The sequence below is a fragment of the Thermobia domestica genome, chromosome 10 (genome assembly GCF_964235325.1).
Source record: "Thermobia domestica chromosome 10, izTheDome1.hap1.1, whole genome shotgun sequence".
Taxonomy (NCBI): Eukaryota; Metazoa; Arthropoda; class Insecta; order Zygentoma; family Lepismatidae; genus Thermobia; species Thermobia domestica.
Genome location: NC_137463.1, coordinates 168,279,155 through 168,302,800, shown reverse-complemented (window position 1 = coordinate 168,302,800; position 23,646 = coordinate 168,279,155). Strand labels below are relative to the sequence as shown.

Genomic DNA, 23,646 nt, shown 5'->3' with positions numbered 1-23,646 from the left:
ACCATAATCTATTTTAGATTCACACTTTAAGTAACAGTTGTTGTTGGGTAATTTAGTATTTCTTTTATTTTTGTAGGTTTTCGTACTGAGAGACAGAGATCTCTTAAAGTTTGTATTCAACAAACCACCGACTGAGGTTAGAAAAACTCTGAAAGACTTCCAGAAAGAAGTGGAGAAAGCATTACTTCTCCCTGTCTCAGTTAATGTATACGACACTCAGTTTTATGCAAAACATGATGGTAGTTTGGATTTCAGCAGTACAAGGTAAGAGTATTCTGTTTATAATTAGGTTCATGAAAAATGTCCAACTTGATAGAAAGAAAATATATTCTATGTTTAAAGGTCAAGTTCAGAGAAAAGTAGATAGTAGTTCGATATAGCTTTTCAAAGTCAAAATAATGTTTCGTAATTTTTCGTCAGGTGGTAGATTTTGCGTGGGTTTGATCATATTAGATTGTCTTGTAAAGGGTGTCTCAACGCAGGATTTAACATGCCCAAAGGGACGCTATAATTTTAGAAAATGGAAACTATTTTTACATGATTACAACAGGTAAATGTTCCGATTTAAGAATGACGAGTTTGATTTGACTTGACAACATTGGAATTTTATCACTGTCAGTTCATCTTGCAGCTTTGTTACAGCTTAGTTAACGTGGAGCGCTATATAAAGGAGCAGCGAGTTTTGATTATAAAAACTAATTACAAAATGGTGAATGAACAGACTGTTAAAAAACTTCATACAATCTCTGGGTGTGAAAATGCACCTAACCAAACAAGAGTTCGTAGATTGATATAAAAAAAAAAAAAAAAAAAAAATCTGTGAACACAGACTCGTTAGCAAACATTAAGTCATCACGTTCTCGATGCTGGTCAATTGAAACCATCGCTATTGTACGTGACAGTATTATTGCAAGTTTCAAAAAAATATGTTCGGTGTCGTTCCCAAGAGGTGAACATATCGAAAATTCCTTGTATTGTTTTGATCACTGAAGATCTGCCCACATGTGCGTATAAAATTCAACTAAGGAATTGAACCAAAATGATCATTTTCAAAGGAGAAACTTTTCCGACGAGTTTTGGAGATTCAACGAGTTGATGAAGATTTTACAAGAAACATAATCTTTAGAAACTAAGCACATTTTTATCTGAATGGTGTTGTCAATAAACAAAACTTCCGCATTTGGGCGACAAAAAATCCTCTAGAAATCAGAGGCAGTATTGAATCCGCAGTGAGTTACTGTGTGGTGTGGATTTTGGGTTGATGGAGGGATAACGCCGTACTTCTTTCAAGAAGAGGATCGATATATCATTAAAATTATTGCAAGGAATTGATATTGAACATATGTGGTTTCAAGATGACGCCACATGTCACTCTTCCCATGACACAATTACTTTGCTTCATAAGAAATTTCCGGGCCGAATAGTTTCTTGTAACGATGATCAGAGTTATCCTCCAAGCTCGTGTGACCTTTCTCCTCGTGACTACTTTCTAAGCAGGTTCCTGAAATCAAGGGTTTACGTAAACAAATGCAGAACAGTGCAATAACTTACAGAGGAAATTGAACATGTCATTAGCTACCTCGTTAGGCATATGTATGAAAAAGTGATTATGAATTTCATAGAGAGAGTGCGGTGCTGCAGAGCAAGTCCTGGAGAACACATGACAGACATTTTTCATTCTTAAATCAAAACATATATCTGATGTAAGTATGTAAAAATATTTTCCATTTTCTAAAAATAAAGTACTTTTTGGATATATTAAATCCGGCGTTCTGTTGGGACATCCTTTATCTAGATCAATATTTGAATTCGACTATTTTCTTTTTTTTTTTTCTTCTTTCATTTTTATTATATAAATATTTATTAAGATTATGAAAGAGATCCTTGTCGGAGTATTTCCATTAATAATGCTGAAGACATATTGTATTATAGATGTTAAATCCAGGGTCAGATTTTAATGCACATTTTTTTCTTTTGTTTACAGTTCATGTTTTCAATTAGTAGGAAAAGAAATCTACGAACTGGATGAAATGCAATCCCTATTGGATGATCCAAATAACGTAGATTTGGGTGAAATCTATCGAAAGTACAATGTTCAAGCTATTGAGGTAATTTTACAATTTTACGATTATTTTCTTTTATATAAATTAAAGTAAGTTTTGCCTCAACCAGTAAGGATAAGACCTAGGAGTCAGCTTCGACATTCGTGTCTTGGAGAAAATCTGTTCTTCCTCATCCTTAATACTCAATTTGACTGAAGTCTGCTACTTCTTCGAATATCTTCCCAATTGACTTCATATCACTGGATGAGTGATACAATGGCAGTGCCATCTGGATCATTCCAATATTGCGTCATTGACCAGACCCATCCGTACTTGAATACTATAATCTCGCGAGAACCAGTGAATTTCTGCATCTGGGCCATAAGCGTGAAAATTGCCGAATACATAATATTTGAAAAGCATGTACAATCATGGTCAACACTTCCTTGAGATTTAGGAATTTTCATAGGGTGGTGATTATAAATATGTTAGTAATCAAATTAGATCACGACAATAAAGTTACAACAAGACTTTTATTCATAGTTATATATTCAAACTGAAGTGATTACATAAGGCCATCACTTATGTAATCCCTTAAGAAATCCCATAAGAAATGAAAAGGAAAGCAAATATGAAAACATAAAAAAAAAATAATAATAATAAATAAAGATATGTAGAAATTGTCTAATTGCACAATATGTAATTTTCTGTGGTGTTTGAATTCTTAACCATTATCTTGGTAATTTATGTTTGACATTTTCATGTTTACGACTCTGATTTGCATAATTTATAGAAGATGAACGATTTATTTTGATGTGGTCTTGTAGCTTTTAAACTAATAGACAAGAAATGTGAAAACTTTGTACCATGCAAGTATCGACAGGGAGATATTGTTTGACATGTTCTGTGATACAACAATGTTAAAAGTGTTTCTAACACAGCATGAAGTTGTATTTTTTTCAAATGGCACTACGCCAGGTTATTGCATATTTGAAATTTACATGTGAAAGGGAAACATATAATACCACACATACCATGCAATGTTGCAAATTAAGGACACTACAATATCATAAACACCCAAATTTTGATGGCCTCTACAGCAGTAATAACGCAAATGAGACAGATGGAACAATGCACATTCAAAGCACTTCAGTGTCTAATACGGTCATCATGATATGACGCATTTCGAAAGCATACGGACAAAGTTACAAGGGATTGAAAATTAACAGTTTTTATCATATCTCCAGAATGATTTGATATATCAAATTGCTGTAAACTTTTTTCTTTATTTTCACATCTATGTAAAACCATCTATGCAATAGGATGAGCTATTTATCTAAACAACTTTCATATATAAATTAATATATTTATATACTATGTATGTACAAAATACACTCTTATCTATGAGATTGTGTCTTCTAACACATACTCATAAATCTCTAGCAGTGACACACCTATTCCTAACAGTTGCAATCATATTCCTTGTAAAAAATATACAATTGAGCATACAGTACCTAGTCTGCTCGTGAAGTAAATTTTGAATTAAATTTTGCTAGCAACCATAATTCAAAAACTAAAAGACTATTAATATATAAAACACTAACATCAAATTCATTATCATTTTTTATTATTGAAAAAAGGAGCACTATGCATTTAGTAAACAAGTCTCAAATGAATGAAATCTTTAAGAACTATATCGCGTAAACTCATTTACTATTTTATAACCATCGTCCATTTATAAGAGTTACTGTTGCTTTTTTCGGCAGCAGATCGAATATTTATTCCTGAATCGTTCTTATTTAACGCAAAATATGTAAAAGTTCTTTTTAATATTTATTTAAGGTATTGTGCGACAGAAAGAAGTATTACACCTTTAATATAAGACTAGTTAACATCATATTTGAATAGCTCTAAGTATTTCATAATATAATTCACTATTCACTTTCCAAGGAAGAGCTAGTATCGTAGGTTAAAATTAGTTCTCTTTAACGTTTATTTGAGATATTTTGTGGCAGAAATTAGTAATACATCTTCAATATAAGGCTAGTTAATATCACATTTGAATAGCTCTAAATGTTTAATAAAATAATTCACTATTCACTTTCCAACAAAGAAATAGTATCATAGGTGAACATTTTCAAATTTTATCCATTAAGCCAGAAGCTATTAGCGATTGGAAGTTGGATTACCAATTCCTGAATGTAATATGATATACTTGTTACCGAATCTTAATCAAGTATGCCTTCTGAGTGAAAGGGTAGTTATATGCCTCTATATCTTGATCTCTACAACTGTATGAGGTTGTCGTACATATTCTGAAGACTTCATTAGAAGTTTTTCATCTTTTCATTAGAAGTTTTTCTCTGCACCAAGGGTGTTTCCATATAAACATTATACGATCGTCACTAGAAACTGGAAATATGCATCAATTTCTTAGACCTGGCACATATTTTGACTGCTATCGACAGAAGCTAACTTTTACTTCATTGGAATTATATATTTGAGGAATTGAATCCTTTATATAGAGTAAAATATATAAATACAGCTGTTTTTTTTTTTTTTTAATTTTAGTCTTCATTGCAGATTGGAAAAAAATCCTGTTCAGCAAACAAAACTATTATGTTTACAAAAATGAGAATAAATCTTAAGATCTATTGAATAAAGTTCTAAATTAGAATAAACCTTAAGATCCATTGAATAAAAGTCTAAAGGCATGGTAAAATTGATTTTTTTAAAATCATTTCTAGAAAAATATAAATTCATTCTCAGTTGAACAAACTTAATATTTCTTATTCTTAATTCTTACAGAAATGTGCTCCTCAGATCTCCAAGAATGATGCTTCGTGGATTGAACTTTGGGTCCTAGCTATTGCTTGCTTTATTGGCCTTGCAGCTCTTATTGCTGGAATTGTGATATGTTGTCTCTATTCAAGGTAAGGTGTATTATAACGACTCACCAAAGGTAGTCGTCAACCTGGTTCGACTAATGATATAAGTAAATCTTGAGTGGTAGTAATTGTTTACACATAAAAATATCTTCAATAATTATATACACTATTATTCTCACCTTTTCTATCGAAATTACAAGTCGATGATCGGTATTAAATGGTTTATTAGTTGATACTCTTTTAACGTATTTTCACTCAAACTGTCTTGCAAACATACATGTTGATTCAGTATCTATAAACAACTACATAGCAACGAATTAGACAATAATGTACATTTCTTACATATATTAAAAACATTCTTCTTTTGTTATTTTTAAATTAACATTATATTTGGTATAGTGCTTATGTAGAAGCACTTTCTGCCCGATAAATACAAGTAATTATCAATTTATACAAAGTATCTCGTTGTATAAAAATGTCGCCCGACGATGGGACTGAATATAAAAGTTACAAGGGAGCTTGGTTTTTATATTTAAGAACCACTGGTCCGTTTATAAGAACAATATTCCATTAATTATGTCCTATACATTTTGATCGACCCTCGCATATATATAACATTATTTATTTTCATTCATATAAATATATTTATAATTAATCTTTCATTTCATTATCATTTATCTTTTATTACATTAATATATATATTTTATTATTAAAACGTCGTCGCTTATTTATATAATTAACGAAGGGTACGAATTCAAAATAGTAAGAAGCAATTACATTTCAAAACATGAGTCACCATGATCAAGGGCGCATTATATATTAATTATTTTAGATGATATTCTACAGTATGCATTGTATCAATCGGGCGTCAGAATATAGAAGAATCTTATTCAAGTAACATATAAGATTGTGGATGAAGACAGTCGTCGAATAATTAGCTTAATAGAATGAATCATATACTTAACATAATCTTTGACAATTAAGTTCCAACATAAATCAAATATACTATAAATAACCTTTGCTTTTAATGAATCGAACTATAATTCTTCATATTAACAAGAAAGAGTTAAAATCATTTGAAAATTATCATTTGTTGAAACAAATGTGATAAAATATTTATGAGTCCATTTCGAAGTCATAAGAATTGTTTTCATTATTGATATTAACACATAAACTTAAAAATAAATGTTCACAAGAATCTATAGCTGGTATGGGTTTAACCCTTACTTCATTAACTAGAGTCAGTTTAAATTTGTACTAGCATATGGTTCTAATAAAGTACATTGTACTGCACTATCATGATTAGGTTCCGCAATATTTTGTACATGTATTGCGTCGTGATTCTGATTTTGATACGACATGCCATCTCTTGAACAACGATTATGTCTATACATAGAATTTGTAGCATTTCTAGAATTTCGCCATGTATTTCGATTGTTTTTGTGTCTACTTCGGTTGAATGATCTGACATAATTATTGTCACGATTGTTTAGGTTAGGTTGATTACCAACATAGCTTTGCCTATTTTGATCGTTCTGATTGCTTTAATTCACTCGGTTTAGGTTGTGTTCCGTATCGTTCACACTACGGATATTTAGATTCCGAACAGGTACAAAATGATCTGAATTATTTTTACTTTTGCCTATTCCTGCTTGTTGATTCAGAGCATGGTATTGAGTTTCATAACATTGAACAAGCATTAATAAATGGTTAAAACTCATACACTGGGTAGAAAACAGGATCTGTTGTAACTTAAACGGTAGCAAATTTCGAATTGATGCTATGATTCTAGATTCCGATTGAAATGGATTTACGACTTTTAATTCGTTGTATGTATTTACAACAAACTCGACAACAGATTTGTGCAAACGAGGATTGAAATGTTGGTTTCTAATCATGGCATCTCTATTTGCAAGCAAAAAGTCATTTTCGTAATTTGCGATTAGCGCTGCTTTGAACTCCTCATACGTACTAACGTGATCTCGTACTGCTTTAAACCATAAAGAACATGGTGGGAGTAATAAATGAGGGATTAGTTTCATATATTGTGATCTATCTATACACATTATATTGCACTCATCCTGAAATTTTTCTAGGAAAGAAGTAGCATTCTCATTACATTTACCACTGAACTTACTCATAGCACGTATTTCACTCATCTTTACGCTTAACTTTACCTTCCTTTTATCATTCCGTGTTCTTGTTGAGTGACAATTCCTACCTATGGCGTGATGTGTAGTTGCACCATCTCTTTTCCGCCCATCTGTACTTCTCGGATGAATTTCTTCCAAAATAATGTCCTCATCAGATACGGGTGAAGGCGAAGTCATCTCTTGTGAACAAGGGAATTCTACACGATCATTATCCCTGTTGTTGTTGTGGTATGTGTTGTCCTGGATCTGTAGTGTCCTGATTTTCTCTTGTAAGGTAGCTATCAACTGTGTATTCACACGTATCTGGTTGGAGTTATCCATGACCTGAATCTTTTGTTGCTGTACAGAAGATTCTATTACTTCCAAATCCCTTTTTACACCACTGACTTCTTGGATTAGGTGGTTTTGATTATCCTGGCAATCCTCAGATATTCTTTTTAACTTTTCATCAAACTGCGAAGTGATGTCATTCATTGCCTGAATAATAAATTGTTTCGTCTCTTCTGACTTCTGCTCCAATCGCCTGTTGGATTCCTCGGACTTCTGCTCCATCGTCTGCTTTAATTCTTCATATCGTCTGTTGGATTCCTCGGACTTCTGCTCCATCGTCTGCTTTAATTCTTCATATCGTCTGTTGGATTCCTCGGACTTCTGCTCTATCATCTGTTTTAATCCTTCATATTGTCTGTTGGATTCCTGCTTCATGACTTCCATATCGTCTTTTCGGCTTTGTTCTTGCCGCTGTAAGACTAATAAAATTCGGTCTTCTAATGTCATTCCTGGTGCTGCATTTTGTTCACCGTTATCACTATCACTGGTTTCTTTCTGCATTGCCTCACCGTTCATTTTTCGTGTGATTATTCTACCACTTCTAAGTCTTGTCAAGTTCGTAGTCATTAACCTTATTACAAAAGTAAATTCACCCTTACTTTACTTCGGGATATGAATTTACAAGATTCCCGGGTGAGGTAAACCAAAATTTTTACAACGACTCACCAAAGGTAGTCGTCAACCTGGTTCGACTAATGATATAAGTAAATCTTGAGTGGTAGTAATTGTTTACACATAAAAATATCTTCAATAATTATATACACTATTATTCTCACCTTTTCTATCGAAATTACAAGTCGATGATCGGTATTAAATGGTTTATTAGTTGATACTCTTTTAACGTATTTTCACTCAAACTGTCTTGCAAACATACATGTTGATTCAGTATCTATAAACAACTACATAGCAACGAATTAGACAATAATGTACATTTCTTACATATATTAAAAACATTCTTCTTTTGTTATTTTTAAATTAACATTATATTTGGTATAGTACTTATGTAGAAGCACTTTCTGCCCGATAAATGCAAGTAATTATCAATTTATACAAAGTATCTCGTTGTAGTATATGTATAGACATGGACAAATTATTAGCAAAATTTACTTCTCAGGATAAGATACGGTATTAGTTTCATCTAGGAAATAATTGTTGTCTCTATAATGTCTTTGTCTTCCGTTTTCACTTCATGAGATTCTCAGGTCTGTGTTTAGACCTCATGAAGCAAATGACTCTTCATTTGAACATTTATAATGTTGTTATTATGTGATAAGGGCATCTTCATATTCATTTATGTTGCTTCACACCAGGAATCAGTTGTTTTGTTCTTATCTTTTTTGTCTCCTGATACACTAAAGTCAATGTACACAACATTGATGGTCGGAAAACAGTATTAAAGTTGAAGATCGCTTAAAGCAGGATTGGAGAGGGGTTGCTATCAAAATTAGGAAGTGTAAAGGTGTGGAATCAGGTGTCAGTGGCCTCCACGATTGGGCAAGTCAGAAAGTTGTAAAACTAGTCACGACAAAGTTTATTTCTTCTTTGAAACGTACAGAAGTTTAGGTGTTACTGAAGTTCACAAATAAAATCCAGAGTAAAATAAGCAAAAATTTGGAGGTAGTGTGTCGTACGTTAATCGTGTTGCTAAGGAACTAAAAGAATCAAAGAACACATAAGGCTGGTGGAAGAGAAAATGTGGACTAAAGCGAACTATAACAGAAGTTCATGATCAACTTTTGTTATGAAATGCACTTCAGAACAGACACTTCAGAACGAAATAAATAACAACACAACAAAAATGTGTCATGAATAACCAGACGCGAACATTTCATTAAGGAGTGTGCAAAGAAGGATATTTAAATGTGATTTGAAAGCACGGTGGTCCTAATAAACAAAATTTTATCCCAGCTTTATTTGGCTAGAAGGAAGAAACGCCATTACTTGGCTAAATTATACAGAGACTAGACTATTCAACAATGGAGAGAGGTAAACAAATACAATGCATTAATTTGAAAAAGAATATATCATAATTAAAAAAATGTAATTATTAGCGTATAACAAAAAGAAGTACAAAGATGAGTCATATAGTAGTCAACAGATTTTATTGAACAGAATAAAACGATAGAGAAAAGTGTTAAAGCTTATTCGTACTTTTCGAGAAAATGGAGAAATACTAATTTCTTTGTAAACCTAAATATTGATGCTGCTGGATGTTCATTATGACACTAGCAAGACGACAGTACGTATTTTGTGGTTAATGTTACATAGTTTAAAATTATCATTAACTCTTAAATTTAAATTTGTTTAACTAAAATATTGTCCAAATATAAGAATACATTAATTGAAACACCACATTGAGTTGAACAAAATGACGTATTTCAGTATAAATTCTCATCCATTAGCTTAAGAGACGTTAATAACTTTTGTAGTGCTAAAAAAAAAGTTTGTCATTCGTTACAATAACTGATTGTTTTCATTTTGCTTGAAAAAAATATTATTTATGTTGTGTATGCAGCAAAATACAGTGTTAACTAGTAGATTGTGTCCGTTGATGTTTGGCTTTTCCTGACGTCACAATTATTCTTTTAGGCACATACTACTTGTAATAGGAAGCAATTATTTGAAAATGCATATTTCAGATAATCCTTTGTTTTTTATTAGTTTATTTTACAAACATTTACATCTAACAAACATTAAATTTAGATAGTGTTCAATGATAGAGCTGTATGAACAGAGAAAAATGACGAACTTCAGCAGAAACTTTAAAAAAAACAATGCAGTAGTACAGCACATACAGTAGCCTTTCAAAATGATCTTGAGATGCTATTTCGGTGTACCGACAAGGCAAAATATATGTTGCGGAAGAAATAGGATCAGGAAATAAAGAGGTCATCAGAAACTGTATGATGCTAACAATAAATAAGTGATTTTTATAACGTGATTTTATGCCAGATAGCGCACCTTGTCATCGATTAAAATTTCTGTGTGTGTGTTTCGAGAGGCATTTCTGTGTTCAACAACAGGACAATAACCCAGATATGAACACTAATAGCCTGGTAATATTACGGACATGAACCACATTGAGTCTTTGTGGCATGTACTGACTCAAAATCAAAGCTAAATGACCTAAAAAAAAAAAGAAGAAAAAACTAATTGATAGAATACATCCTTACCATTTAGAGCGAGGACGTCGAATTTTCAAATTTATGGAGAACATTGATTGAAAACATGCCAAACAGCTTTGAATCCATGATTGTGGACAAATGATAGGTGGTACCAAATTCTGATGTACTGTATAATATAGTGTCAAAAATCAGACCTATATATTCAGTACACAGTTAGATTTAGAGGAGCAAAAATTTGTTATTAAAAATTCCAGTTGTTCACTCAAGCCTTGTATTTGTCTGCAAATTGCCTGTACACTAGTGACATCTCTTGGCACAAGTAGGGAACAGCACAGCTAGTGACAACTATTAGGCTGACTGTAACCTATTGAAAATTTGTGTGACAGAGATGTATTGCATTTTAATAGGGATTAACAATATCTAAACTTTTTCGCCTGGATGTTTATAAAACCTATTACACCAGAATGTTTTGAAATTTGCATATTAGCGTTACTTACAGATTGAATTTTGTTTTTCGCTTTATAATAAGAATGTTGCAGGGTGTCAGAACAGAGTATAGGGTGTTTCAAAACAACACCGACAACGTTTGGAAGATGATTTCTAACACCAAGATAAGACAAAAAGTATAGACAAACCTGGGTGCACAAATGCTTTCTTTCGGAATTACAGGCTGCGAAAACATGAAAAAGTGAACTTTAAAGGTCCACATCTCCAAAACTATAGGACCTGCCGTAGTCGGGTCAAGACTTCACTGAGGAACTAATATGTGCTCTATCCAAATACCCATGTTTCAGAATCCTGCGGTACTTCCGCAAGAATTTTTATAGAGGTAGTTTGTGAGTACTTCAAATTAGATGCCCGAAGCCAAATTCCCTCTATGATAATTGTTGGGGAAGTACCGCAGGACTGTGAAACTTGGATATTTGGATAGAGCACATACTAGTTCCTAAGTGAAGTTTTAACCCGATTATGGTGGGTTCCATAGTATTGGAGCTATGGACCTTTAAAGTTCATTTTTTCATGTTTTCGGCAGCCTATAACTCCGAAAGGAAGCATTTGTGCACCTACATTAGTCAATACTATTTGTCTTATCTCGGTGTCAGGAATCACCTCCCAAACGTTGTGGGTGTTGGTTTGAAACACCCTGTATAGAAAGTGACTGGTACTTCTACCTATTTTTTGAAAGGGGTTATTCTACAATTAATTTGGAACAAATTTGTGTATATGAACCGGGGTCCGGTAATCATGGTTTCGGAGTGATTTGCATGTTTCTGATATTTTTGAGATTTTCCGACTTACAACTAAAAACTGCAAGTTGTGAACAAATTCCCCCATCTTGACCACTAAAGTGATACTTTTGTTATAGCTGATGAAGTATTATTGTAAAGAAAGAACATGTCAAATTATCAGAAAGGTAGACATGAACGGGTTTGTAAATCCCAGTATTATTATTATTATTATTATTATTATTATTATTATTATTATTATTATTATTATTATTATTATTATTATTATTATTATTATTATTATTATTATTATTATTATTATACCTTTATATTAAAGCGTATCTCAACAAAAGTTCCCAATCTGCAGTTTTTGGTTATATTTAGGAAATTTAAAAAATATCACAACTCTGGGAATTACTCCGCAAGCACTGATTTCCGAACCCGGTTCATAGGACAAATTTGTACCAAATTAGTTGTAGAATAAATAACTCCTTTCAAGGAATAGGTCGAATTAGCAGTCACTTATCCTAAGTTCATTCATTTTTATTATTATGCAGGAAACAAAAATAATTATCGTTATCGAAGATTTTGCTATTATCGTATGTTTCTTTTGAACCGTTTGGAAAGGAAGGAAAGTAGGTATTAGAAAGTGACCCTTCGCGACCAAGTGGCTAATTCACGTGGTGGTGTGGTTCTAGGTTTGATTCCCAGTATCCGAATGAAAACACGAGTAGTGGTTCGTAATTGTCACTCTTTTCGCAATAAGTAAAATCTTACATATTAATTAAACATTTTCAACTAAAATTAATCCCATAACAAAATTCATTCACTTTAAACACTAAACCTCGTTCCATATAGTTTCCGTTCTAAATGGATACATATGGAGCTTTTTGATACACAGAACACAAACGTGTCATCTACTTGGACACATTTTGGAAATTCCACCCGAAAGTTGGAGACAGAGAACAAATTTTTGCGATTTGGACGTATAAACACGAAATTTGATATACATTATTTAAAAATAGAATATGTCATTTACCTTCACGAATTTAATTTAATGTGAGTGACGCAGATGAAGGAATCTATTTGGAATGAGTCCTCGTGCAAATTTCCTAGTACTATAATACATAAAATATCAAAATTTTCATATATTTCAGGTATAAGCACCAGCTTTCAAGAAGCAGGATGCACATTGTTGAATCTCCATACATGGCGCATAGCTATCCACCAGGTTCTGTGATAATGGCCCCATCTGTCGTGGGATCCGACGGAATGCATCTCTACGATTGGCAAGATGGTGGGGGACCGATGGATGCTGTGTCTTACCATGGTTTCTCTCATTGATGGTGCTTTCTTAGTTCAATAGTTTACATTTAAATGAATTCAAATGGAAAACCTGCCGCTACCTGAAGATATAATGGTGTTGGAGCTAAACAGAGTTCGATTTATCTCACAAAATTCATTATTGATATTACATGTTCAAACATAAAAGGAAACACGTTTTTTTTAGCAGTACATTAATTTTAACTAAGGTTTTGAAGCAATAAAAAATCAATGTTTGTAATAATACAAGTTCATGAAATGTAAAATATCATCCTGACCTTGTAATTTGTTTATATATTTAAAATATTTGGAATTTTCAATTATTTTATGCCTTCGATTTCCATTAACAGATCTCTTTCTTTTATAATTTTAGCGATGACTGAATTGTACAGACGAAAATGAAGAATAACGAAATAAACCCAAATTTTCTGAATTCATTTCGACTCAACAGCTTTATCTTTTCATTTAAAATAAATGAATAATATTCTAATTAGAACAAAAAAATCATAAACTTTAGTTGAATACCATTGTGTTCATTTAAAAATTATAAAATTTATAAGGAGAAAATGTATAAAAAAACAATCATTATTTTAATGTCTTTAGTAACTAAGAAAAGAATTGCTTTGACTTACATTGTTAGCGACAGTGCTATTGACAGATTCAGAAACATAAAAGCAAATTCACATATTGATGTGAACTATTCGTAAAGGTGCTTCACCTCAATGTACCAAAACTATACAGAGTTTACGTTTACATCTTCAATGGTATTTCTAATTTACAATCAATGTACAATCAAATTAAAAATCGACCTTAGTATTGAATATGGAATTTTGTCTCTATGAATAAGTAAATCGACCTCTAGTTAAAATTTGGGAAAGAGAATCTTTAAAAAAATATACGGGAATGGATAATCAGGTGTTATGGTGAAAGTTCAAATTTTTTGTACATCTCGGTTTAGGAATCCTACACTATTTGTGTTCATTGTTCAAAATGAATGCAACGTGTAAAATGCCATATTTTTCAACCAAGATAATAAAATGGTTGGTAGCGCTAAGTTTTATTTTTGTAAAATATCGTTAGAAAATAATGCTACCCAGGGAACTAGTAGCTTTTATTTTTTAATAAAAAGTAAAAATACGGATAAGGTTGAAATGTTACTTTTGTTATGGATTGTAGGTTTATGTAAAATTTTAGTTATCAAGAAAACAAAACTACTTTTATAGGAAATTAATGTGGCAGGTTTCCCATTACTTCAAGATATGTAGTTATTATTTTGTATGAATGAGCGAAAAGTGTAAGTGATAAGTGAAACTGAGATGGAAACACTTGTTAAAATGACCAGTTATGAGTGTGTTCATTAATGCAGTTCTTTTTTGAACAATTTGTTATATATATAATGTAAATCTGTATTACTTTCAATATTTGGCTGCAGAAAAATATGAAGTATTGACTGTTGAATGTTCTATTTATATGGATAATTGTTGTTTTTTTTCACTAACAAATCTTTGTATAAACTATTATTATTTTTTAAACCATTATGTGTCATTTTATACCTAATTATTAATGAAAATAAAACATATTTTTAAATTAAGCGTCAGTGTTGTCCTTTTTTCATAGACTTTTCTTAGTTCATTAGTCTGTGTTCTACACGCAGTTCCTAGTAGGAAATAATTAAATAATTAATCCAAATTTATGTTCAACGAACTTCATTACTGAATTCTCTATGTACAATCTGTCACAAAAAAATAGCACCACTCAGAGTAACCACAAGGGTTTCATTATATTTACTATTTAAATAAGCCATTCCGTGACATGCTGGTATCTGCTTGGTGTTTCCAACAAACTTCAAGTTTGGGGAGGGTTAGAGCAGTATTTTGCGCTACAGTAATTCAGATGTTTTCCGCTTGGTGTCTCTGTACTCAATATGAGTGTGGTCGACACTTAAAATGTTTGTTTTGTTTGCTTTTCTGGAGAGGTGTAAAATGAAATTTTAATAAAAAAAATTATGTATTATTGAATGTTTCTTTTGTTTACGTTGTAAACAGAAGTGCTTCAACTACATTTTAAGACGTTGAAGAACCTCATTATTCCCTAGAATCTCGAAATATGAGAAAAATGTGTGACACAAGCTTTTGTAAACAAAGACAAATTCTGACACTGCGAAGTGAGGGCTACTTAAAAAGACAAATCGCCAAATTTCTAGGTATACATCATACTATCTTTGGTAGAATAATACAGAAGCAAGAAGAGCATGATATGTCTTCTGAATGAGAACAGTGTGACAGAAAATGAAAACAACTGCAAGATTGGATCGAGAGGTTTTTCGCTTGGCTGTATCAGACAGAGCTTCCAGGGGCATGAAATGCAGTGGCTGTTTATTCTAAATAAGGTTATAACATAAGCCGGATGACTGTTGTCAGATAATTTAATGAAAAAGGGTTACATAAGAAAACTCGAAGATAGAACCCACTTTTAACTGCTAAACATGTAAACACTAGAAGAGAGTTCGTGAGTAGACACGGTGCATGGAGTGATGAACAGTGGTGGCACGTAATTTTCTTGGATGAGGAAAAGTTTATAATTGTTGGAAATGACAGTGGAATGAAATTTTGGTTGACAAAAGGAGAAACTGTGAAGCCAAAGTCCGTTTCCAAAAGAAGAAAGTTTGATGAAAGTGTCATGTTTTGGGGGTGCATTACTTCAAATGCAGTGGGATGAATTAAAATCTGGAATAAACAAGTTAATGCGGCATATTACATTGACATTTTGAACCGAAAGTTACTACGACCATCTGTTGACTATTTCTCAGTTCCTAATTTGAGTTCATTTATTTTCCAAGACGACAATGCGCTGTGTCACAGAGTACGGAGTGTAGCGGACTGGTTTCGAAGTATGAATTTCCAAAGATTATGGTGGCCATCAAATTCTCCGGGTATGGAGACAAATCACTAAGGAACTGGTTCAAATCTGACATCTCGAACTGGATATTACATTAAGTGAAACACTTGTGAACATCATATCCCGTTGGTTTGCAGCATTAAGAGCTGCCCGTGGCGGTGTAACAAAAGACTGAAGTGTCATAAATATTGTGGTATAAATAATTTTCGATTTTCATTTACTTTCAATAACTTACCTACCGTTTAGCGATAAACTTTGCACATTAGAGTGATAATAAAACATATGAATTAAATTTAATTTCTGGATTATAAGGTCCCTTAATACATAAAACTCAGTGTTTTCATATAATGTTCATATATGTACTACAGTAGCACAACATAAACATTAGAAAACTATGAAAAGATCAGTTGAACAGTGTGTGACCAACGAGGTGTGGAAAATAGGGCTGGAATTAACAATATAACAGTTTTTTACAAAGTGGTGCTATTTTTTGTGTATGTATGTATGTATGTATGTATGTATGTATGTATGTATGTATGTATGTATGTATGTATGTATGTATGTATGTATGTATGTGTGTGTGTGTGTGTGTGTGTGTGTGTGTGTGTGTGTGTGTGTATGTATGTGTGTGTGTGTATGTATGTGTGTGTGTATGTATGTGTGTGTATGTGTCTGTCTGTCTGCCTGTCTGTTATTTGCGAATTTTTCAATTTTGCCCTCTATTCGATAGAGCATCAAAGATTATCTGAGAAAGTGATGGAATTTTTCGCGTTACTCTTACCGTTCCCGAGATATTGTCCAAAAGTTTCTATTTCAGGAGATTTAAGGAGCCATAGCTTGGAAACCGTAAGTCAAGAAGAGAGATCATATTGGTGTTGATCAATACCTAAGAGGATTATGAACATTTTGGTTCCAAATAGTAACCGGTCACCACTGACCAACTTGCGATCGTTCCCCAGATGTTGGCCAAAAAGTTTGGATTTTGGGAGATTTTAAGGAGCCATATCTCGGGAACCGTAAGTCAAAGAGAGATGATGTTTTGCGATTTTTGTCAATTTTGAGCCCTCCATTTTGATCATGTGTCTTCGTAAAACAACATATCGTAGAATGTTTTGACAGGTTTCCTCCTTCGTATAAACTAAACACTTTCTCGTCACTGCCGATTACACGGTTCCAGAAGTCTTGTGGCTTGTTGATGCGCGTCCTTGCGAATTCTAAGCGAGCATGTACCTGTTAATTTGACCTGCAAAGCAGAACAAATAATATGAGTACAGTCACATGTCTCTTCACTGCATTCAAAACCTAAAATTGTTTTCAGGTTTGTTGCAGCAGCGAACGGGTTTCCTGCCGCAACGAATAATCGAAACGTGTTCGTCTTCCGTTGTCACCTGCGGTCTACTCAGTTTCGCTTTAGTTTGTAATCCCTATTCCCATTCTGCTTCGAAGCGTTCAATTCAATATCGTACTGTTTTAATATCCAGCCTCATGGCTCGAGCATCTTGCTTTATAGGCATTCCAGCTTCCCATATGCAATTATTATTCCTCTAGTTATTTTTAATTTCATAATTAGGATAATAGAACATTCACTACGATGAAATAAATGTGGAAGTGCGGTACATTAAACGTAAAACTTCAATTTCTGCTTTTAGGTTAAAGGGGGCAATAATGAAATCAATTATGAAAGGAAAAGGATGTACTTTGACAAACTCTTAATTTGCTGCTTGTTTATTTGCTCACAGATGAATATATTATTCGTATTATAGTTTTATTTAGGCAGTATTTTGTTTCATGTTTACATGTTTTTTAGATACAACAAGCTATAAGACCAACTCCTCAATTTGATTCATGCACGTCAAGGTCAAGATTCAAATAATTTTGGTATTTTACCTGCTGCTTTCGTCTGTGAATCTTAAAACTTGAGAAACTTCTGCTACATTGCTGGAAATCACATGACATTCAACTTAGTTCATCCTTTATAAAACATAAACCTACATATATCACTGTTGTATGAAATTGTTCTTGAGTTCACATTAAGTTCAGTCTAGTCCATCAGTGGCAAAACTAAACCAGAGTCACTTCATTAACTTCTTTTTATATATCTTGCTTAAAAAAAAAGTTTTCATAGCCTTGTATCTTCGTTCTGTAGATTATAAACATCAAACAATTTCAGATAAATTGATTCAATGCGTAATGATGCATATTGGTGTTATACGGATATCAACATAATTTCATTAACAATTAGAATTATCTGAAATGTAAATCTCTAATATTTTATTGAACTGATAATTACTCTTTTTCACTGTTACTTATTTGGGGAAGTTCCCTAATTTAATAATTAACCAGTGTGATGACAAATTACTAAGCCTGTTTCAAGTGCCGAGTTTTCAGGTGTGGATATGCTCTCACTTTCATATTACAAGTCATGTAAAATTACCTAAAAATACTAGTATATCTAATATTTGGAAACCTCAGTTTAATTCTGAGATCAAGATTTTAGAGAAATGAAATTTCAATTTAGAATTGTTTATTGTGATATATGATACGAAATAAATCTTTTACGACTAAACGTTGGGTTCCAGAGCTTTTTAGACAAGAAGAGTCTATTGGACCTAGGAACCAAGATCAATAAATGCTAGGTGTATCTACATAGGCATAGAATATTTCCGGATAAAGGGGAAGCCTCCTAAAGATGAACAATTTCAGAAAGTAGTATTGAATCTTGTTGGAAATATTTAAAACACTGTGATTTCAATTGGGCTTTTGTATAATGCCACAACATTTGCTTTCCCTTCTATGATCGGTTCCGCGTTCGATTCTCGATGGAGTCACTCGGTCGAAAAAGTGTAAAAGCTTTTTCAGATCAGCCTTCCTGAGTGAGGTTTTCCTTATTCACACCAGGCAAATGCCGGGATGATATCTAACATGATGACCCCACGTCGCTTCCTTCCTTCCTAGTTATCCGATTAGTGTGATCGTCGAGGGACGTCATTCCTTATACAACGTCATTATAAATTTATTTTAATGGAAAAATCGTTCTATTTCGACAGTGTAGGCGGTTTCCGAAGGATAAATAAGACAAATATAGCTTATTCCAATCGTTATTGTATGTAGTCTGTTCAGGATATATAAGATATATCTGAAGAGACTGTATGATTATAAAACATATACCTTTATTGGAAATTGTTAGATAATAAATATGGCTATAGAAGAGTCATGGTTAATTGGTGGAAAATAGGCAATGAACCACAAATATATACTGCGTCACTGGTTTCCTAATATATATAAAACAAATGAAACATTAATCCCTTTAATTGTAGTGTGCCCATGCTGCTTCTTTGAACAAAGAGGAAGAAAAAAAAAACGCACTTCCCGAGGACTGAAAATCTTTCTTTGATTATTATTAAGCACGTCTATAGACACTCTCCCCGATTCAGCGTCACCTTTTACCGTATCTAGAGACTCGCTTCCCATTAAAGAGTTCAGACTCATTGAGGCAAAAGTCATCCACATTATCTTTTAGGAAAATAGTTCATAAGACATATCACAATACTCATGTCGCTGTATGAACCCTACTCCAATCTCATAGAACTACCATCTAAAGCAGCGGACAGCGTGTTTGTCGTTGGTTGCTAATGACTTTATAGCCTTGAAAGCATTCGGCTGTTACCACGTCACGCCAATAAGTAAAAACTGTGCAGCCGTTATTGATTGGCGAAGTTCGAGTGTGTGTGCTAAATTGCAACATAGCATTTACTCCACGTGCTTCCAGGTCAGCGATGGTAAAGAAGTGGGGTGGACCAGACCGGGAATAACAATAGCGGAAGTACAATTATTATTCTTCGGTCAGCAAGCTCATGATTAGTTTGACACAGGTTTCCATTCTTCCATATCCCAAATGAGACTTTTCGTTTCTTTCTAGTGTTTCTTCCCTTCATCTTGTATTGTGTGGTTTTATATTTCAATCGATGCCTATACTTTTGGCATTTTTTCTTAGGCAATAGTTTCATTCTTGCATGACTTATAAAGTGTCCAATTATCCCACTCTACTTTTCGAAAACGTCATAAGTGTACTCCTTTTTTCTCCTACTCTTTCTAGCTATGTTTCACTTGATGCCTTACCCATTCCACTTAAGTTTCAACATTCTTCTGTAACACACATTTTGAAGACTTGTGTTTTCATTTTCTGCTCTTCGCGTACAGTCCATACCTGACATTCATACGATGCCACAGTCCATACATGTTTTTTTATTACCTTTTTTTTCAGTTTTCTGGTGATATTTCTGGACAGAATCTTTCATTTCTTTTAGATATATTCTTCTTCGCGTGAGCTAACTTTAATCGCTACGCAATAAGGTAGTTGTGTTTACTGTTTAGTTTCTTATCTTTATTCATATATTTAATAATTTTTCAGGATATTTCTCATCGTTTGTCTTAGAATAGTTGCAATTCCTTTATTGATTCTTTCTTGATGGTGTATCTTTAATAATACGAATAAAATAAAGGTGTGTCTGTCTGTCTTTCATCGGTCTAGAAAAGAGTGAGCTAGACCTACCAAATTTAGCGCACAGATAGTCTTCACTAGGTTTAATCGTCTATGAAGCTATTTTTTCGAATTTCGGTGCAGGGTGGGGGTGAGATTACGGGTGGTGTCAAAATATATGCAAAAGAGGAGATGATAAACATCCGGAACACTTGATATTAGTATCACTTTTATAGCTTTTGGGGTCTTTAAGTTGAACAGTAACACTCCCGATGCCATTCAAGTTCTACTTTAGACCCCACTGTCAATAGGGGAATGGGGGAGAAAGTGAAAAGTAACCTTTCGAAAATGACAATGATAAAAAAGTCAGAAAATATAGAAGGCTACATCTAGAAAGGTAGGTAATAAGAGTTCTGTCTGAATTGACTTGACACAAGATAAGATTCACTGGTAAAAGTTTTTAATTTTAGCTTTATTTAGTTTCTCTTCTCTATAATTTATATTTTTTTCATTATGATTTCAAGCGTCACGTTAATTTTTGATCCAGAATCCCAGGTAGAAAACCTTTAAAACGTGAATGTATGAACTAGTACAAATGAATTTCCATTCTATATATTTAATATACACTATACTGTACAACCACGTTGGGAAAAAAATCATCAACTACACGCTGCTTTTTTAAAGATCATACTCTGCAATCGTGTATAGGAAATTTGAATACTTCATGAAATTAAACACACAAGAGGCTAAAGAAAATTCGCAATTGTTGAGTTAATTCCATCTGTATCAAAAGAACATAGATAAACAAGACAAGCTCCTAGGTGAGTTTCTATAAAATGATAGAAAAAATATGTCCTCCTGTGTTAAAAAGAATCTAATTCTCTGTCAGTTTTGAAAATCGAACACTAATAAAGGATGTTGTTCCTATGCTTAAAAAAAAAAAAAAAAAAAAAAAAAAAAAAAAAAAAAAAAAAAAAACGTATGGCGACAACGTAATACTTGTATTTTTTATAGACAAAAGATGTCTCACAACAACTGGGAAAATGTTGCGAGATAAACGGTAAATATCTTGCTCATCAAGAAAGTGTTCATGTTTCTCGAAGTACTGTTCACTGAATCGAATGAAAGTGTCTTAACTTTTCTGCCATTCTTCAAACATCTTCTGGAATTCTCCTAAAATCCTCTCAAGAGCTGTTATGACTTGTTGATTAGTTTCACGTCAACTGCTTATCTAAAATAATCATTTTTGTGCCACGTAGTTGTTCAATGTCCGCAACACTGTTCTCTAATAATAAGCATTTAAGTAGTGTTTGGGGAAACATTGTGTTGATAATCATACTTCAAAAGTCTAAAAAGATGATTTTTCCAGCTGATTTGGATTCAAATCTTTTTTGTTTTCGATAGTAAACAATTTCCAAATGTTGATTTCTACTTTAATATGTAGATCAAAATAAGGCAGCCCGGTTTCATTAGATATAATAACACGTTCTAATACTTGTGGGCCGTCATACACCTTTTGCTTCAATTTTGACGGATCTCAAGTCAATGAGCCAATTGTTGTTTTTTCAAGAAGTGGGAACCCAACTTGAACACACACGTTTCACACCCAAATGTTTTATTAAAATTTGTTTGATCGATGATCTTGAAATCTTAACAATATTTTATGAGTTCTGGATTGATAAGTATTTACCACTTCGTGTAACAATGCTTAAGGTATTGATATGTACCTCTGTTAAAGTTGTTGCAGTCCTTCCTCCATGCAGAATTCAAATGAAGCATTCACGGTCAATCATAAATTCTTTGAACCACCTGTATAATAAAAATAGTACTTATCAAATTGTAGTCCTAGAAGCTGAAATACTTTAAAATATTTCAGATACATAAACGAGCTTCCTTTTTCGAGGATTATGGAAGTTTATTACATGTTATGCAATACATTCTTCACATGGCATTTTAATTTCCGCGGGCATTCTAATTTCAATATGAAATAACGAAGTTTCACGTAGTATTAGTAAAGAAAGAATTCGATATTACGTGGGGGTGTTACAAAACTATTCCTTAACCTTTAAAACTATTTACGTATAAAGTACACTTATAAAATATTAGCTATTCCAAATTAGATGTTTTGGAAAAAAAATATTTTTATTTTTCAGATATATGCCAGTATTAATATTTCTTTGGTACAACTCTTGGCATGATCTTCATCTTTCTTCCCACAGCCATTATGGAACCCATGCAAAGTTCATTCTTACCAAATTCAATTTTCTCACGTTTGAATGATTTTTTAGTACTCACAACAAAGTTTTAATTGAGCAGAAAATTCAGAGTAATAAAGGCATATACACAAGAATAAACTGTATAGTCATTGTTAATAAAATTAGCAATAATTGTATTCCATTTCTTGTCTAAATTCCATTTTTTGGTATTGAGTTTTAGATTTTTTGTCCTGATTAAATGAACCTTAAAAGCGTTCTTTTCAATAGTTTAATCCTTGATATCCTACACTTCATGTTTAATGTTGGTAAATGTTTAGACAATCCCGAAATAGCTGCTTTATCTTTTCGTGACTTTCTGAATTGCTCCGTAGATCCAATATTAATATTCCTTTTATTCATACAGGTAAAAGTATCTTGGCATAAACACGATATGCCATAAATATCACTTAAATAGTTTCTATCAACAAAATAGCTTTTGTATTTGCCCAGAGATGTTTTCAAATTCGTAGGTGATTTCAAGCTGACTTTTAAGTTATTTTTCATTGCAAGTTTTCGCAGTCTAAATGATAGGTTTGGAAATAACGGAAGGGAAACCCATTTACTCACTTGGTCATTTAATTTCCTTGGTTATTTAGTTTTTTAACCTTTAACAATGTTTTATGATTTATGGTGTCAACATTCCTTCGTAAGCCTCTTGTAACCATTAGTAAGACCTAAAGTGGTAATTTATTCAATTTCTTCGTTTACATTAGCCGCTAAATAAACTCATTGATGAATGTTAATCCAAATGTTCTGCTTAACCTTCCATGAATTCTAGATTTTGTTGTGTATATAGCAATTATTACAGGTAGATTTTGTATAAATTTTTCAGTGGAGTTTCTGAAGCCTATCAAAGATAAGATGCACAAAATTAATAGAAATATTTTCTTCCAATTCTAGCGTAAATTTGATTTTAGAATTTATTT

At 32.7% G+C, this 23,646-nt stretch overlaps 1 protein-coding gene across 1 annotated transcript in view; it reads left to right on the top strand.

Moving 5' to 3' along the window:
* Cad74A (cadherin 74A) overlaps positions 1–14,678 on the top strand; it is a 162,778-nt gene extending 148,100 nt beyond the window's left edge. Inside the window, exons 20-23 of the mRNA XM_081728719.1 lie at positions 77–264; positions 1,985–2,108; positions 4,851–4,975; positions 12,922–14,678. Coding sequence (XP_081584845.1) covers positions 77–264; positions 1,985–2,108; positions 4,851–4,975; positions 12,922–13,108 — 624 coding nt within the window. The 3' untranslated portion in view covers positions 13,109–14,678. The remainder of the gene's footprint in view (positions 1–76; positions 265–1,984; positions 2,109–4,850; positions 4,976–12,921) is intronic.
* The last annotated feature ends 8,968 nt before the right edge of the window (positions 14,679–23,646 follow it).